This window comes from Halichoerus grypus, chromosome 13, assembly GCF_964656455.1.
Source record: "Halichoerus grypus chromosome 13, mHalGry1.hap1.1, whole genome shotgun sequence".
NCBI classification, from domain to species: Eukaryota; Metazoa; Chordata; class Mammalia; order Carnivora; family Phocidae; genus Halichoerus; species Halichoerus grypus.
Genome location: NC_135724.1, coordinates 81300663 through 81319441, shown reverse-complemented (window position 1 = coordinate 81319441; position 18779 = coordinate 81300663). Strand labels below are relative to the sequence as shown.

At 37.9% G+C, this 18779-nt stretch overlaps 1 protein-coding gene across 2 annotated transcripts in view; it reads right to left on the bottom strand.

Annotated features, from left to right (window-relative positions):
- The window catches only part of TAOK3 (TAO kinase 3), a 190598-nt gene that overhangs the window by 46343 nt on the left and 125476 nt on the right, over positions 1-18779 (bottom strand). For both annotated transcript variants that reach the window (XM_078060912.1, XM_078060913.1), the window contains 4 exons: positions 18180-18273; positions 17067-17148; positions 10300-10467; positions 6336-6542 (listed from right to left, as the gene is read on the bottom strand). In XM_078060912.1, the coding sequence (XP_077917038.1) occupies positions 6336-6542; positions 10300-10467; positions 17067-17148; positions 18180-18273 (551 nt within the window). The remainder of the gene's footprint in view (positions 1-6335; positions 6543-10299; positions 10468-17066; positions 17149-18179; positions 18274-18779) is intronic.

Sequence of the window (18779 nt, the reverse complement as noted above, 5' to 3'; positions counted from 1 at the left end):
CACGTCATTTTTACTCAAAAGGGAGATTAGATTAGGGTCCCTTCAGGGCCTGGGAAAGACCAGAATAGAGGCGAGGACTGGAGAAAAAGAAGTAACCTGAAATTCTGATGCCAAAGGAAAATTTTCAGTGTCCCACCACATTTTTGGGGCCTTGATCTGTGATAGAACTGTCCTGCTAAAATCAGGGCATCTTTATTCTGGATGCAGAGCAGTTAATTTCAAGTCACACTCTTAACTGGTTGCACATGGCCTTTAAAAGTAAGTTTACTTCTTATATAAAATGGTAATCTGTTTCATATCTATGATTTAACTAATTTAGGATAATGTCTGCTTGATTGTAACAATCAAGATGGGGTGCCAAGAAAATCTCCCACCCTTATTCTTATATTTTGGTATTTATTAAGCATGTTCTTACTGTCTGGAGTATAATTATTGGGGAAATGCTATTTAATTTAAACCATAAAGACAATACTTAAGATTATTTAACCCTTTTAATCCATATGTTCAATGAACCAAAATAGCATGATGTTTCGTCTCTGGCAATTCATTCATTCCTTGTGTTTTTTGTTCGTTCGTCTGTTCATTCATTCATTCCATAGTTATTTACTGTGCTATGCCAGGCATTGTTCAGGTGTTAAGATGTAGTGTGGAACAAGGCGGGCATAGTCTTTGCCTTAATGAGATTTACATTCTACTAATGAAATAATATAAACAAATTAATACATAATATAATATTAGATGGTGGCAAGTATTAAAAAGAAAATAAAATAGGATAATGAGATAATGGGTAGAACATTGGTTGTAATATGATAATTTAGTGATATATAGGCTTTTCTAAGATTCTGGTCACAGACCCATGCAAAACTCGTAAATGTTTTATAAAACAATATTGATTGCTTTCTTTCAAAATAATCTTTGTTGTCACAAGTTATGGTAGACTCAGAAATGCACCACCTAGATCCGCCTCTAAGAAAAGACTTGCTGCCAGAATCCTGGCAGTCCATTTAGGGGCGGTCTTGGCTGCAGAGAGCAGCCTTGAGCAAGTTCACACCCTTCCCAGGTTGCTCATATTCAATGACTGGTCTGGGTGAGGGTAACAAGGCCCAGCTCTTCTGGCTCAGTTTGGACAACTCTGAAGGGTCATTTTAGCCCCACAGCTCCTTTAGGGGTTGGCTGAGGCGGCTGTTAGGTCTGCTATCTCCTTCAATTTTGCCCTCTGCCTAATGCTGCTGCCTTCTCTCTTCCACAGGTGTTGATCCCAAAGGAAACTCCTAAAAAACAAATTGCTGCTTGAAACTGTTTCAGCTCTGCTTCCCAGAGAATCTACCCTATGACCTAAATGTTACCTGCACCTACATGTAATATAATGTCACCGCTATGCCATCTGCATGAAGAAGGAGGGACTGATCAGAACAGTGGCTTTTAGGGGTGTCTGGGTGGCTCAGTGCGTCTGCCTTCGGCTCAGGTTGTGGTCCCCGGGTCCTGGGATGGAGCCCTACATCAGGCCTCCCTGCTCAGTGGGAGGCCTGCTTCTCCCTCTCCCATTCCCCCTGCTTCTCCCTCTCCCAGTCCCCCTGCTTGTGTTCCCTCTCTCGCTGTGTCTCTCTCTGTCAAGTGAATAAATAAAATCTTAAAAACAACAACAACAACAACAGTGGTTTTTAGAAAAATCTCCCTTTTTAAGTGAAATCCAAACGCATAATGTAAGAGATAAAAGCCGGCCTTGTCCTGGGGGAGGAATGGATGAGGCTTGTTCCGGAGGCACCTTTCTACAAAACAGCTTGAAAGTCACATGAGAGATCTGCTTCTCTAAAGGTTACAGGAATAGTGGTGCCTGGGTGGCTCAGTCGTTAAGTGTCTGCATTCGGCTCAGGTCATGATCCCAGGGTCCTGGGATTGAGCCCCGCATGGGGGGGGTCCCTGCTCAGCGGGGAGCCTGCTTCTCCCTCTGCCTGCTCCCCCTGCTTGTGCTCTCTGTCAAATAAATAAATAAAATCTTTAAAAAAAAAAAGATTACAGGAATAGAAACAGAATTTAAGAGCTGGAAGGGATCTCTGAAACCATACAGAACTCCTAATTTTACAGATGGAGAAACTGAGGCCCAGAGAGGTTTGTGATTTGCCTAAAGTAAAATAACACTAACAGTGGCAGACAGAACTATAAACTTGTTTCCTCATTCCTATGATCCATTATATAAAATTTTCTATTGAGAGCTTAAGATCCTATTTCATTTATGTTCCCAAGTGGAAAACTTTTAGGAAGTCAAGCATACCAACAAATATGAAGTTTCTGAATAATTTTTGTATTTCTGTTGAATGATAAATTTTTAAGCCCAGGTATAGGATTTAAATGGGTCTCATGAAGGGATACCATATTTAATATTCAGTTTTCACATATAACATATTCTACTTTTATTGCCTGCCTACATTCCCCCCTTTTTTTTATTGTGGTGAAATATATATAAATTAACCATCTTAATTATTTTTAAGTATACAGTTCAGGGCTATTAAGTAGACTTATAATGTTGTGCAACCGTCACCCCCATCCATCCTCGTAACTCTTTCATCTTGTACAACTGAAACTTGTCCCCATTAAACAACTCTCCATTTCTTCCCTCTCCTCAGCCTCTGGCAGCCACCATGCTACTTTCTGTCTTTATGATTTTAGCTACTCTAAATACCTCATATAAGTGGAATCATACAGTATTTGTCTTTTTGTTACCGGCATATTTCACTTAGTATAATGTCCTCATGATTTATCCATGTTGTAGTGTATGTCAGAAATTCTTTTCCTTTTTAAGGCTGAATAATATTTCATTGCACATATATACTATATTTTGCTTATCCATTCATCCATCAATGGACATTTGGGTTGCTTCCAAATTTTAGCTATTATAATTAATGCTGTTATGAACACAGTTGTACAAATATTTCCTTGAGACCCTACTTTAAATTTTTGAGGGTATATATCCAGAAGTGGAAGTGCTGGATCATGTGGTAATTCTATTTTTAATTTTTTTGAGGAACTACCATACTATTTTCCACAGCAGCTATACCATTTTATATCCCTATCAACAGTGTACAAGGGTTCCGATTTTTACACATCCTTGCCAACTCTTGTCATTTTTTGTTTTTTTTGATAGTAGCCATCCTAATGGGCATGAGGTGGTATCTTACTGTAGTTTTGATTTGCATTTATTTAGTGATTGATGATATTGAGCATCTTTTCATGTGCTTATTGGTTATTTGTTTATCTTCTTTGGAGAAATGTCTATTCAAGTCCTTTGCTCATTTTCGATTTGGGTTGGTCATTTTTTGGTTGTTGAGTTTTAGGAGCTCGCTCTCTATTTTGAATATCAATCCCTTATTAGATATGCAAATATTAGATATGCAAATATGATCTGCAAATATTTGTCCCATTCTGTGTGTTGCTTTTGGTTAGCCTGCTTATATTTTCAGTTCAATTAATTCATTCAGTTCTATTCACAAGTGTTTTTCAATTTTCTTTCATCACCTTTCCTCTATATATTTATTCCATAATAAAATAGAAATACATTATATAACTTAAATTCTTCCTGACAAACATTTTATATGGATCAAATACAATGACCATCTATTTCAGAATATAAATTAATATCTATTCTTTTTTTAAAAACAAGATTTATTTTATTTTAGAGAGAGAGAGAGACCGTGGGTGGGGAGGGGCAGAGGGAGAGAGAAACTTAAGTGCTGAGTGGGGAGCCTGATGCAGGGTTCAATGTGGGGTTCGAGCTCACGACCCTGAGATCATGAGCTGAGCAGAAACCAAGAGTTGGTCACTTAACCAAATGTGCCACCCAGGTGCCCCATATATTAACATCTATTCTTAAGTGATTACATGCAAGAGAAAAAAGTATTGAAAAACAGGTCTGTACCATCACACACCAAAATTAGAATTAAAATCTCCAGTGAGTTCAAGACTAAGGTTTTCCTTCTTGTTGACTGTGCCAGTAGTATCTTTCTTCTAATTCTGTTCTCATTTGAGGGGTCCTGGAGTAAAAAGATCCAGTGGAATTCGTTTTCTTTTGATCCCTATACCCATGGAACTCCAGAGGTAATAGAAAGGAAAGAGCCAGATTTGTCAGCATCCATGACAGCTACTTCCAAAAAGAAAGCCCAGCAAAACCTTCTTTTCTACCTTTCAAATATAGGATCACTTGCCCATGTCTAAAGAAGGCTGGCTGCCAATGCTGAACTCTTAGCAGATTTCTGCATCTGTATGCTATAACTCCTTTACTCAAAATGCTTCCATGGCTTTCTGATAACTTGGTCCTTGGTGTCTCTCTAGATTCCATTCACTCTTCACACTGCTCACCAAGCTCTACCTTCTCTGACCTTTCCCCTCTTCCTTGAACATACAAAGTTCTTTTTGTCTCAGGGCTTTTGCGCTTATTTTCTGATTCATCCCCATCTCTCACCCCAGGTTAGCTAACGTCTACTTATCTGTGAAGTTTTAGCTTAAACGTTACTTCACTGGGTAGGCTTTCCACTACTCCCTGATAGATTAAATACTCCTTTTACCCAGAGCAGAATTTTCATAATCACATGATATAGTTAATTGTACAATTATTTTCCTAATCTCCCCCATAGAGAATAAGTTTCATGAAAGTGTTATGTGTGTTTTATTTCCTACGTATCCACAGGACCTACCATAGTTCCTGGCACGTAGTAGAAGTCCTCACCAATTTTTGTTGAATAAATGAATAAGTTAATCCGTTCAGAAAATAAATGTGTATCCCTCCACTACTTATGACCAGGGACCAATATATTTTCTCCTGCCCTTCATCCTTACCTGTTCAATTTCCTTTTTGTCCCAAGGAAAATGCACCAATTGAATTTTAAGTGAAAAAAATTCTTAAACATGCTCTATCACTGAAATTAGCATTTATTAAAACAAGTACATATATACCTTACAAGAAAAAATAAAGAGATTCTTTCATATAATTCTACACTATGGACTGCTTACCTAAAGTCACTCAAAACATTTTTGGGACTTCATCCAAAGAATTATTGGTAATTCTGTATAATACTCATTTTTTTTAAAAAAGATTTTGTTTATTTATTTGACAGAGAGAGACACAGCGAGAGAGGGACACAAGCAGGGGAAGTGGGAGAGGGAGAAGCAGGCTTCCGGCAGAGCAGGGAGCCCAATGTGGGGCTCGATCCCAGGACCCTGGGATCATGACCTGAGCCGAAGGCAGACGCTTAACGACTGAGCCACCCAGGTGCCCCTGTATAATACTCATCTTACAGAAAATGCTCTGCAAGAAACTTTAAGACTTTTTTTTTTCATTTTTTTTCATGAAGTACTTCAACTTATAAACCATGACAGGTCTGTATGAAAGGAGGATTTTTTTTTTTTTAGATTTACTTATTTGAGAGACAGAGCGGGGACAGGGAGAGGGAAAGAGAGTCTTTTTTTTTTTTTTTTTAAGATTTTATTTATTTATTTGACAAAGAGAGAGAGTTAGTGAGAGCAGGAACACAAGCGGGGCAGTGGGAGAGGGAGAAGCAGGCTTCCCGCCGAGCAGGGAGCCCGATGCAGAGCTCGATCCCAGGACCCTGGGATCATGACCCGAGCCGAAGGCAGATGCCCAACGACTGAGCCACCCAGGCGCCCCGGGAAAGAGAGTCTTAAGCAGACTCTGCACTGAGCACAGAGCCGGATGCAGGGCTCGATCCCACGACCTGAGCCAAAACCAAGAACTGGACTCAACCAACTGCGCCACCCAGGCACCCCAGGAGGATCTTTAATTGGAAAACCAAAGTAAAAATAAAAAATAGAATCATTCATTCAAAAGTCAGAATATTTAAGCTGACAGAGCTAGTTTTAGAATAAATCTAAGACCAACAGAAAAGAGTAGAAACTGTTTCTAAAACAAGTGATATCTTGGGAATATACGTTAAGAAACATACTTCTGAGAGCATACTTCTAAATGGGCACAACCAACGGGTTATATTCAGGAAGGTGTTAAGATTACAGTATTAAAAGTTGTTGGTTTAGAGAGGCATTTTATCAATTTCTTTGACTTGAAGATTTACAGATTTATTTATTTTTATTTACTGATGATGGTTGACATCAGAGTAGCAGTAGAGAAAGATGAAGAAATAGGCCCAGCTATAGCTTTGCATAGTCTTTTGTTATCTTTTTACTATAAGAAAACCTTCAAGTGCTAGGTCTAGTCCCATACTGCAGTTGTAGAAAGGTACCACCGAAACGTCTGGATGCCAAGTGGCCTGAGCTTCCTTCACTACATTGACAAAGCCGAGAGCTGCGAAGGGTACCACGGAACCTACCTTCTTGGGCATAACAGAGGAACTGGAATTTACAGTGCTTTCGTCATCATGCATCAGGACAGGTTCACAGCTGTTCTCATCCATGACCTCCTGCATGCTGTTCACACTGCTGCTCTGGCTGCCTGTGCTCACAGACACGCTTGGGATGGAATGGTTGCTGCCCAGGCTGTCCATTTCCCTGATCAGGCTGGTTCCATGTTCGCTGTCCTAGAAAAATGGGGCATGGGGGTTAAAAAAGATGACTGGAGATAAAGTGCCAATCCATTGACTGAGCTATTAAGCACACTCAATTCTGCAGTGCCAAGTTGCTTTTCTGCCAAATCTGCAAAGATAAACTTTTTATGTAGTGACTCCACTACTCCCCCACCATTTTCAGACGTCTCAGATTCACTTCTCTGCCTTCCTCAGGGGCCATTCTGGACATGGGTCATAAGGCTCCAAATGCTGCTAGCCCAGGGCTTTCCCCTGTCATATGCAACCATCATATTATTGTATTGCTATTCAGTAAGCAGAAATTGGGCCAGGTTTGTAAGAGACTTTCAGGAACATCAAGGTGATAGAGAAAGATTATAGGTAAATGAACAGGTGACCTCTGGGATATTTACAAATAGGACAGAGGTCGTCTGAAACTAAAATAGAGTTAAAAGAGTTTTCAGAGATTTGACAAGCAATATGTTCCTTTGCAAATAATTATTGAGTAACTTCATGTCTAAGCAGGGATATTAATTCTACTGTCCTGGACAGGTAATTAAATTCTGCCTCCCTCAAGCAATTCTATCATGCTTACCTCTGTAATCTTATTAAATATATCTGTTAAATAATACTGGTATTCATCACTGCTAGTCCAAAGACTACTATTTGAGAAGTGGTAAAATAATCAGAATATGTAATTTACCCATCACAGTGGGATATCTTTTGATATAAGATTAAATAATATAATTAAAGCTACTTAGTTAAAAAAAAATCCTATTTTCAAAGAACTGTACTGTATGTATATATCTTTAATGAATTGTTACTTAGCCATGGCACTCTAAGGAATCACTGGCATAAGTAATTTGGGTAATTTAAAATGGTAGATAATATATTATATTTTTAACAGATTTATTTTCCCAATTAAAGGGGATCATTTGTATATGTACAATTGAGATTTTTTAAAAAGATTTTATTTTATAGTCCAATTCAGTTTTCTGAATTTCATTTTTATAATTATTGATAATTTTTTTCTTTTATATAAAAAGGTAAAATAAAATTCATTGTTCATTCCCTTCCTCTTTTTTATCTAGTTTTAGAGGAGTCCTTTCTTTTGTTCAAAGCTCTAATACTCCTATCCCATGCATTTCCTGAGATCCTACTTCTTTTTTTTTTTAATTTTATTTTATTATGTTATGTTAGTCACCATACATTACATCATTAGTTTTTGATGTAGTGTTCCATGATTCATTGTTTGCGTGTAACACCCAGTGCTCCATGTAATACGTGCCCTCCTTAATACCCATCACTGGGCTAACCCGTCCCTCACCCCTCTCCCCTCTAAAACCCTCAGTTTGTTTCTCAGAGTCCATAGTCTCTCATGGTTCATCTCCCCCTCCGATTCCCCCCCCTTCATTTTTCCCTTCCTACTATCTTCTTCTTCTTCTTCTTTTTTTTTTTTTAACATATAATGTATTATTTGTTTCAGAGGTACAGCTCTGTGATTCATCAGTCTTACACAATTCACAGTGCTCACCATAGCACATACCCTCCCCAATGGCCATCACCCAGCCACCCCATCCCTCCCACCCCCCACCACTCCAGCAACCCTCAGTTTGTTTCCTAAGATTAAGAGTCTCTTATGGTTTGTCTCCCTCTCTGGTTTCATCTTGTTTCATTTTTTTCCTCCCTTCCCCTATGACCGTCGGTCTTGTTTCTCAAATTCCTTATATCAGTGAGATCATATGATACTTGTCTTTCTCTCACTGACTTATTTCGCTTAGCATAATACCCTCTACTTCCATCCATGTCATTGCAAATGGCAAGATTTCGGGTTTTTTGATGGCTGCGTAATATTCCATTGTATATATACACCACATCTTCTTCATCCATTCATCTGTTGATGAACATCTTGGCTCTTTCCATAGTTTGGCTATTGTAGACATTGCTGCAATAAACATTGGGGTGCACGTACCCCTTCGGATCACTACATTTGTATCTTTGGGGTAAATACCCAGTAGTGTAATTGCTGAGTCATAGGGTAGCTCCATTTTCAACTTTTTGAGGAACCTCCATACTGTCTTCCAGAGTGGCTGCACCAGCTTGCATTCCCACCAACAGTGTAGGAGGGTTCCCTTTTCTCTGCATGCTCGCCAACATCTGTCATTTCCTGACTTGTTAATTTTAGCCATTCTGACTGGTGTGAGGTGATATCTCATTGAGGTTTTGATTTGTATTTCCCTGATGCCGAGTGATGTAGAACAATTTCTCATATGTCTGTTGGCCATTTGGATGTCTTCTTTGCAGAAATGTCTGTTCATGTCTTCTGCCCATTTCTTGATTAGATTATTTATTCTTTGGGTGTTGAGTTTGATAAGTTCCTTATAGATTTTGGCTGAGATCCTACTTCTTTAACTACATCTGTCTCATCTAATTTCAATGTTTCTGTCCTGGCTTTTTCCACTCTGCCTATAAATATGAAGAGACCTGCCCCATACTTACAGACCTCTCTCCATACTGCCCTTTGTCCCTTTTCCTTCTTATCCAAATTTATGAATCTTAAAAATAACCAGCTTTCACTGTCTCTACTTTCTCACTTCCCATTTATTCTATAAACCCACAGTTATCTATTATTCATCCTAACTACTCCTGTAAAGCTGCTTTTATGAAGGTCATCAAGAATGCCCTGCTTGTAAAACCCAGTTAACATTTTTTTTGGGGGGGGGTCCTTGTCTAACTTGACCTCTCTGTGGCATCTGATGATACTGGCTGCTCCGTCCTTGAAGTTGTGGACTGCTGAACATCTGTGATGTTTGTTTCCTCGGGTCCCTCATATGGCATGGCCCTCTTCCCATTCTACATTCAACGCCTGATTCATTACCATTTTAATGCTCTTGACCCCCAGCCAACCACCCTTTACCCAGACCTCTTTCTTATGTTCTGGGTTTGAATTTTCCAACCAACTGCCAGACGTCACCATTCAGGTGTCCCAACTGTCATTACCCTTACCTCAACCAATCCTTCTTAAGTTATTTGAATGAGAAAACACAAAGTCACCTCTCCTTTGAAAACTCCCATCTGTATACTATGTTGGCAGCATATGATGCCAGGACCTTAACCTCAACAGGTATCAAACTGAAATCATTCCAAACCTACTCTTTCTCCTTGGTTCTTTTTCTCTGTTCTTGGTATTGACATACCCTAGTCACCTGGGTTAAAATGCTCAGAGTCACCTTAAACTCCTCTTCACCTGTCACTGTCACTTTCAATGAGAAGCACAGTATTATCAAATCTACCTCTACAGTGTTTCTCAGAAGTGTTCCTTTCCCCCCATCCCCATTGGCATTGCCCTTATTACCTCTCGCATGGACTATTAGACAGAATGTGACACATTCCAGTCTGTCGCAATACACTCTGTTGCCAGGATAATCTTCCTAAAGCACAGCACTTTCCTGAGCCTAAAATGTCCTATGCCTGTCTCTCAGAAACCACCCACATCATGTCCTGCACATAAACTTCACTAGTCCCCCCCCAGCAGGCTTATTTTCTCCCCACTATGGACCCCTGCATGGTGACACACCTCAATAGCATTTTTCATATTTTGTCTTATATAAGAGTTATTTTATGAATGTCTCTTTTGTAACTCTGCATGATTCTTGAGGCCCAAAGCACCAATTACATTTTTATCACCAAAAGTGGTTTTCCTAGTGCCCAGTCCAGAACTTTCCCATGTAGTAGGCACCCCATCAGTGCCTAACAAATAAACTGAACCTACTTCTTCATCCTCCTGTGACTCATTTAAGGGTCCATTTCGCGTCTCTTGGAAAAGGATTTTTTTCATTTTTCGGTACTGTAGGTTATCTAATTCGCGAACAGCATCTTTTGTCCTCTGTATGAGGTCAATTAGGACACGTAGTGGCCGGTCTCGTCGAACAAAATCGTGCTGATTGAGGGAGGAGAAAAAAACAGAAACTGAAAATGAGAAAACAGATTTTGGGGGGCAAGATTTACATTATAAAAGTAAATAGACATAAAATAGGCCTATTGATTTTGCAGAAATAATAAGATATGACTCATTTCATATAGCCTCTCATTTTGCATAAATCTTATAAAGAGATAACTATGTTTTTATCTTCTTCCTCAAGCCCCATTTTTTGGACTTCGTCCTAGAGTTTACTTGAGAATTCTTGAGGTTACTTTAACATGTAAGTAATAATGACTAGTAGCTTAGAGGCTTGTAACTTTCAAATCCGAAAGATTTGAATATACATAACAAGTAGAAGCAATGCAGAGTTATAGATATTATTGTCATAATTTGCCTCAATCCTCCTACCCACCTGTTGAAACAGACTTGTATATATTTTGTTTTCTTCTGGTCATTCTAGTGTATGCTTGAAAATACGGCAGTTACTCAATTTATTTAGAGGTCATAATTCTGGCAACTTCATTTTGCCTTTACAGAGCTGTACAACCAGAAATAAGGGAAAAGGGCCTTTGAAGAGTGAAAGTAACTGCCCCAAAGTCCTTAAACTTTTCCTGGTATAAATGGCCCTCACTTTCAATATTATCAGTGATCTCTACACATATTCTGGTTTCCTGGTTTCTTAGCCTGTATCAGTTTAGAAAGAGGGAATAGAAGTGGGAGAAGAGAGGATGGAGAGCTATTAGAACTAGAGTTATTTGTCGTAAAAAGAACTGTCCTATGAAAGTTTTCAGGCAGCATGACAGTCAAGGAAAAGACAGGAAAATCCATGACTAACACAACTACCAACCAACCACATAAAAATGAACAAAGGTTTGTGGGCTATTTTGCAAAGGGGAAAATGCTCCTCATGCAGTCTTTTTATACTCCAAGAGTTGATGAAACACTACTGTTTCTGAGCCACCAAGAAGTGAAATTATGTTCATTATGCTTTCTTTAAGAAGGCACAGAAGTACATCATGTATTTTGACAAGATTACGCAGAAAATGATCAAAAGTGGGAGGAGGAAGTTTTTTTTTTTTTTTAAAGGAAAAGTTAGTTATGTGGAAAATTCACTTATGTGAAATTATACTTTGAAGATATTGGGAAAATGGGATATAATGTGGTAGGCCTTGGATGATGGAATGGATTTCATTTCTTCATAAGTTAAACAGCTATAAAAGAGGAGTAGGGCCACTGTGAGAAAAACATGCACATGTCTTGTGGTTCTTCATCCTGACTTTGCTGTCAGGGGAATTGTGGCTTTTGCTCCTGCTTTTATAAAATATCTCTTCCTCTGCAGAGTCCTTTCTGAAAATGAAACACTATTCCCGGAAGTGAGTGCAGCCTGAATAGTTCCAGATGAGCATGAAAGGGAGAAAGTAAATTATTTTGCTCCTCTAGTACTTGTGATTATATAAGAGCAAACTGGTTTTCAGTGAACTTCAAGCTATAACTCAGGATCAGTGAATTTTAGAGCAAGAATAGCTCTTAGAAATTCTTTTATTTTCAAGGTGTGGAAATTCAGGCATGGAGAGGTTAAGTGATTTACACAGTCAAATAGTGGAAGAGCTACGCCTGTAAGCCACGTTTCCTCATTTGGTGTTTGTTTTCTGGTGGTCTACCACTGCTGTTACCTTTCTAAGACATAGATTTGATTGTGTCACTCATTGTGACAGACACTGGTGTCCCATTCATCTCCCATTCCAACCTCTTTTCCTTGCCTTCATTTATTGTAAGCACTAGAAAGTAAAGAGTTGAACTCCAGCCTTTTTTGGAGTTACAGATAACAGTATGACTGAGTTCTGGTGAGATACTACAGAAGCAGAAGTCCTTGAGGAAAGTTTTGTTTTCTAGAATTAAAAGGCAAAGCACCTAAAGAAAAGGTGTTTCCCACTCGGCCCTTCCTCCTTTTTCCCTCTTGGGATAAAGACTTGAGTCCTGGAGATGCAGGAGCAATTTTGTGACCAAGAAGATAAAAGCCACATACTGAGGATAATAAAGTAGGAAGATAGAAGGAGCTTGGATCCATGATGACATTGTTGAGCTGCTTATTGCTCTGGCCTGCTTATAACATCTCCTTTCTCAATGCCCTGGACTTCTTATTGCACAAGATAATTAAACCCGTACCTGTTTAAGCCTTTTAAAACTGATACACTCAACGTCTTAAACACATGCCTCCATGATGAAGTTTGGCCTTTTACAGCCAGGTTCGTGGCTGTATTTCTATGTTCAAATCTAGTCACTCCTAATCCTCTTTCCCATCCAATGCATATAGTACATTCTAGATAGTTCTTGACTCATGCCATGTGTTTCACACCTACATGCCTTTTCTTATGTTCTTTCTGCCTGCAATCCCATTTATTCCATGTTCTCCAAAGCCCATTATTCTCGAAACCCCTACAACTAAATGGTCCCCAGATTCTTTTAAAATAATGGTTTTATTGTTCTTGAACGTATATTTCCTTGAAACATTTAAATAATACAGAAAAATGCTTAAAAGAAAGTAAATCATCCCAAGTTCCACCATCCAGAAATAAATATTACTAAATTAAAGAACATCATTTCAGACATTCTCTCTCAGGATAATGGATATCTAGAAATAATTTTACATGGAAAGATTATACATGCTCATTTTAAGAAAGTCTATTAAATTAAGGTATGCTTAAATGTAGCAGAATTAGAAGACAATGAAGTAAAGCTTAACTTCAGTTATAATTTCTTCACCAAGACTTACCAGTTCTTAAAAGACTCTCTAAAGTTAACCAAAAAAAAAAAACAAAAGAAAAGAAAAAAATGATGGAGATCGGAGTTACCTTTTTTTAAATCTATGCATTTCAACTTAAGGATATTATTGACCATCTAGTCTGAAAAACAGGAAAATCAGTACACTTATCTTTCTTTCCCACCCCTAGGTTTTTCTAGTTACATTAGTATTTTTACATTGTCAATGTTTATAGCGCTTACATTCTGCTCATTAACCATATAAATGATTTTACCTTGGCTCTGTATTTAAATGGATTCAATGTGAAGGTGACATTTTAAAATGTCAGGAAGAAAATGTGAAGAAAAGATGAATTACCTAAAAATATTTGGGAACAAAATAGCCAACTGGGAGGAAACAAGTTGACTTCTTTATAACAAATTTTTGCATGACCTCTCAAAAGAAGCCCAGCATAAAGAACATCGAAAGAGAAATAGGGAAAAAAATATTTGCAAGATCTACTACAAAATAATAAGGAAAAAAAACCTAACAATCAGACAAATGGGCAAAGATCACAAAGAGTATACAAAAGAGGAAACCAATAGCTTTTCAACCTATGAAAGATGCTCAACTTAGCTCATAACAAGAAATATTGTAAGTTTTCCACTGAGCTGAGAGCCAAGTTCAAAAAGTGTTGGTCCTCATACTTCGTTAGTGGGACTATAAATTGGTGCAACGTTTTTGGAGGAGGATTTTTGTCAGTATCTGTTTAAATTTAAAATCTATATTCCCTCTGATTAGCAATTTCACTTGCAGGATTTTATTCTTTCGATATTCATATACAGGTATAAACCAACACATAGAAAATCACTGCAGTAGTTTGTAATAGCAAAAGACTGCAAGCACCATAAAGAGGTTGGTTAAAACAAGTACAGTCATTCTGAAAATGTTACGGATCCATTTATAAGAATGAGGTAGCTCTGCATGTAGTAACATAAAAAATACGCCAAACATACTATGAAGTAAAACAGGCAAACACATAATCAAGGTAGAATAGTGTTTACAGTTTGCTCCCGTTGGTGCAAAAATAAATCGGTATATTTACTTCCATATGCATAGAATATCTCTAGAAAAACATGCACAAAATTGTTGACAGTGGTTGCTAACTCTAGAGAGGGTCCTAGAATAGGAAGGAGATTTACTTTTCATACTCTGTCTTTTGAAATTTGTATTACCTATTCAACATGAAGAATGTAGTCTCTTTAACCAAGCAAAAGAAATACATAAAAATTTTGGGGGTCAATTTAAATTTGGTGTTTGCTACCAGTCCTTTTAACAGTTTCTTCAGTTCCTAATTCATTCTTTCTTCCTTCTCTCCCTCACTCTTTTTCTGTCTTGTTTTACCACTCGATTGACTGGATTTTGCTATTGAGCAATTTTTTAAAAAGCTATTAGAAAAAAAAATCAACTAATTGTGAGGCTTGAAAATGTCAGCTGCCTTTATAACTAAAAAGCACCTCAGCTGGGTCAAAGATCCACCCCAAAATACTTTTTTTTTTTTTTTCAGCCTATTTGTAGGAATCTTTCTTTATCCTTGGAGTTCAGGAACTTCATCAGGTTACTGAAGATCAGTTCCATGGTGTCTGTCTTCAGGGCTCTGCTTAGAAGTTATCTTCCTAGAAAGGCCTTCTCTAACTCATCTAAAATACCAGCTCCTGGGGTGCCCAGCTGGCTTCGGTGGGAGAATGTGCAACTCTTGATCTCAGGATTGTGAGTCTGAGCCCCACGTTGGGGGTAGAGTTTACTTTTAAAAAAAAGAAAGAAAGAAAGAAAAAGGGAATGCCAGGCACCGTCACTCTTCATCCCTGTCCCTGCTTTATCTTCCCGCAAAGAATTTACTACGGAGGCGCCTGGGTGGCTCAGTCGGTGAAGTGTCTGCCTTCAGCTCAGGTCATGATCCCAGGGTCCTGGGATCGAGCCCCACATCAGGCTCCCTGCTCAGTGGGGAGCCTGCTTCTCCCTCCCCCTCTGCCGCTTCCCCTGCTTGTGCTCTCTCGCTCTCTGTCAAATAAATAAATAAAATCTTAAAAAAAAACCCAGAATTTACTATGAACTGATATCATATATTTACTTGTGTGTTTAGTGCTTGGAACAGTGCTTGGTATGCAATAGACAATCAGTAAATATTTGCTGAGTAAAGGGTGGGCTCATGTGATTTGGCCCACCAAATCAAATTAAGACTAAATCAAGTCAAATAAAGATCTAAACATTTATTTCCAATAAACTTTTCTTCAGATACACTTTAAATATCTTCTGCTAGATGTGTTTTGCTTTCTTCTTCAGGAATAACAGGTTGGTGTATATTAGATCTCCTGTCTTCCACATGAGTCACCTTCATTATGATCACCTTTACAATTTTTCCTCTTGCATTTAACTTTGCTTTATTTCCTTACAACTTTCTATCACTGGAAATACCCTACATGGGTTGGTTTATTACATTAATTTGTTGCTTATGATTTTGTGTTTTAATTTTTCTCTTCCATTTCTTTTCTTACCTCTGCCTGCTTGCTTTTTATATCGCTTTGGTGTCTGTACCCTAAAATTCATCTTTGAATCCTTGTATTATCTTCTTCTCTGAGGTGCTTTTCCCCCTTAATTTTAATATAGCCCCAAATTATCTCTTTCCCTTTATGGGAGTGCTTTCTACTCCCCACCACCGTTTAAAAATTTTTTTCACTTACTTCAAAGTAATAAAGATACTACTTTATCTTAGGTTATCTGGTGCTTTGTTCTGGTTGTCGTTTTTCCCTACAGAAATGTGGAGCTGTCAATGAGGCATACAGAGTAGAGTTCGTGTCTGGAACACAGGATGGCCCTACACCAAAGGGAATTAGACAGAGTCCTTTGCCTTGTTGCTTTGGCCACCATATTTCTGTGGGCTACTATTTACAAGAAGAAAAAACTTAATTTAATGTGGAAAAATTCGCTGGCTTCAGACCTACATCTTCAGGAACACTTAAAGCCAGAAAATAGAATAATGTTTAGAGAGTTCTCAGAAAAAGAAAATGTAAATCAAGAATTTGTGACCTAGACAAGGTGCTCTTCAATTATAAAGGCAGCTGACAGTCTTAAGCTTTCAAATTTAGGCAATATAATCTTTCTGAGTTTTTCTTAAAACCAACCAACCAACCAACAAAAAAGAGTTGAAAAATATACATACAGAAAGAGGTTAAATAAATCTGGACTAGTTTGTGCCAAATAAAAGATATTTATGTTGTAAAAGTTTCCACACACTTCACTGATATTGATGGAATCTACATATAAAGTTTATAATAAATGTTACATGACGAGATGCCCAAAAATGCGATGTTTAAATCAAATGAATGGAGTTAACGTGGTACTCTTGTCACCAACATGTATGATGTAATGTGATGCAAATGTATGCTTTGTATACTTATTGTACATCTTCACTGCCTGATGATTTGGCAACAACCTAACCGAAAATCCCCGAGTTGGCATGTGAACCATTGGCAGACTGTCCTGAAAGCACTGTATTGAAGTTCATGCTGATATTAGTCATAGGAAATCACAATGATGACCAGAGCAAAGAGAATTACTTGTTGTCATAGGCAGAAAGAGGGAGGGGAAAAAAGAGAAGATGGAAAAGCTGGGGAAAAAACTGTCCACATGGAATATATAGCACCATCCATTGTGATAATCTTGCTATTTCTGTGTCTAGCTATTATCTCTGGATAAACGAGAAGGCAGCATGTTCTAATCCAGTTTGTCATGATGAGCTGCCACAGAGATGATTTACTATACTCCACTACAACATGACTTTAAATCCCCCTACTCAAATATAAATTTGAAAAATTACCCGTAATAGCTCCGCTGACGTTGGCCTTTCCTGAGGTATTTTCTGCAAGCAGTAATCAACAAATCTCCGAAAGGAGTCTGTCCTATATATGCAAATACATGAAAAGAAAAGAAAATCAGGGTCTGTGGAATACACTGGGTGTTTAAAATAATTCTCATTCAAGGGAAAGTTTTATACTTTAAGAGATTTTTAATAAAACATATGGAATATTAGGAGAAGTGGACCATTTTCAAGTTTATAGTATCTAAAAATTAGTATTTGGATAATGAATGTGGCGTTTCAAGTTAGTCAACACAAACATATCTTAACAAATAGGCAAGATCAAATCATAATTTATGTCAGAAAATTAAAATTATTATTTATATATACAATAGTTTTATACACATTTTTCTTTCCAAAGATAACAACTCTCCTAAGTCTCAAGCCTATATTCTTCACTGCTAGTTGGTAACTTCTCCATCACCCCCCACCTATAACCAGGTAGTAAAATTTGAAGCATAAGGGAAGAGAACTTAGGAATATGGTTTCTGGATGGAAAAACTTCCTTCTCTTGAGAATTCCATTTTGTCCACTCTTGTTTAAAATTGCCCTTCTTCTGTAACTCTTGTGGCCCAAACAGTTATCAAAATGTTACAATTTTCTATAAGGAACAATACGTCTTCTGAATAGATAGTGTGTGTTCGGTGTCAACATACTTAAATATACATATAATAAAAGAAATGACAACTGGAAAAATAATGACATCAGAGAAGGTACTTTATCTCTGCCAAGAAGTGATAAGAGCTGAGATGATCAATACAAGACTGTCAGGATTTAAGAGATGAGACTTATTAGGAAGATAGCAGGGCATGTTCCCTGTAGAATTTCAGTTCCTATACGCACATTAAGAACACAGTACAAGTGACAGTGAGGGCAGAAATAAAAATGTGTGTGTGTGTGTGTGTGTGTGTGTGCATAGCCAGTTCATGCCTATAAACTACCACTGTCACTTACTATAACATACAATGAAGGAATGTATGGTTTCTAGGTCAGATATTTAAAATGTGATTGAATTAAAGTGCCGAATACATATGGTGATTCCCTTAGAGACTTAAAATGAGAGCAGAGTCTTACCATTCATTAGATTGTAGCGTTGGGGAGTCATTCTGGGCAATATGGTATAAGGCACTCATTGCGTTCATGTTGAAAAGGGGGGGCTTCCGTTCCGCTGAAGGAAAAGAAACACGATAAAGCAGTTCTTGAAAGAAATCAGGCAGACAAAGAAGTAAGGATCTGTGAGCAAAGCTTTGCTGCTAAATCAATGGCTCGTTACTGTCATCGTGCCACATAATCCACTTATTTTAATCTCTAAGGTCAGTCCAGGATAGCCATTCAGAAGAGGCTGCTGGTCATCTTAATGTACATTGGCAAAGCTCCTAACAGAACCATTTCAAATGACTCAAAGAAAAAAATTTTTTTCACCTATCTTCAAATGCTGGTCTTTGCTTGTGTTCCCACAATAGGTATGAACATCTTTGTATGTATGTGTTTTAATGTAAACATATGTATTCATTGAAAACAATCCATAAGGCATAGAAAAATAGAATGAGAAAAATTATTATAGAATGGAACATCTTCAACATGACTAACATAGCAAGGGAGATAAAGTAATTCAACTCAATAAACACTGTCTGAAGGCTCATCCAGGCCAAATAAATGGTACAGGTGGTGGTG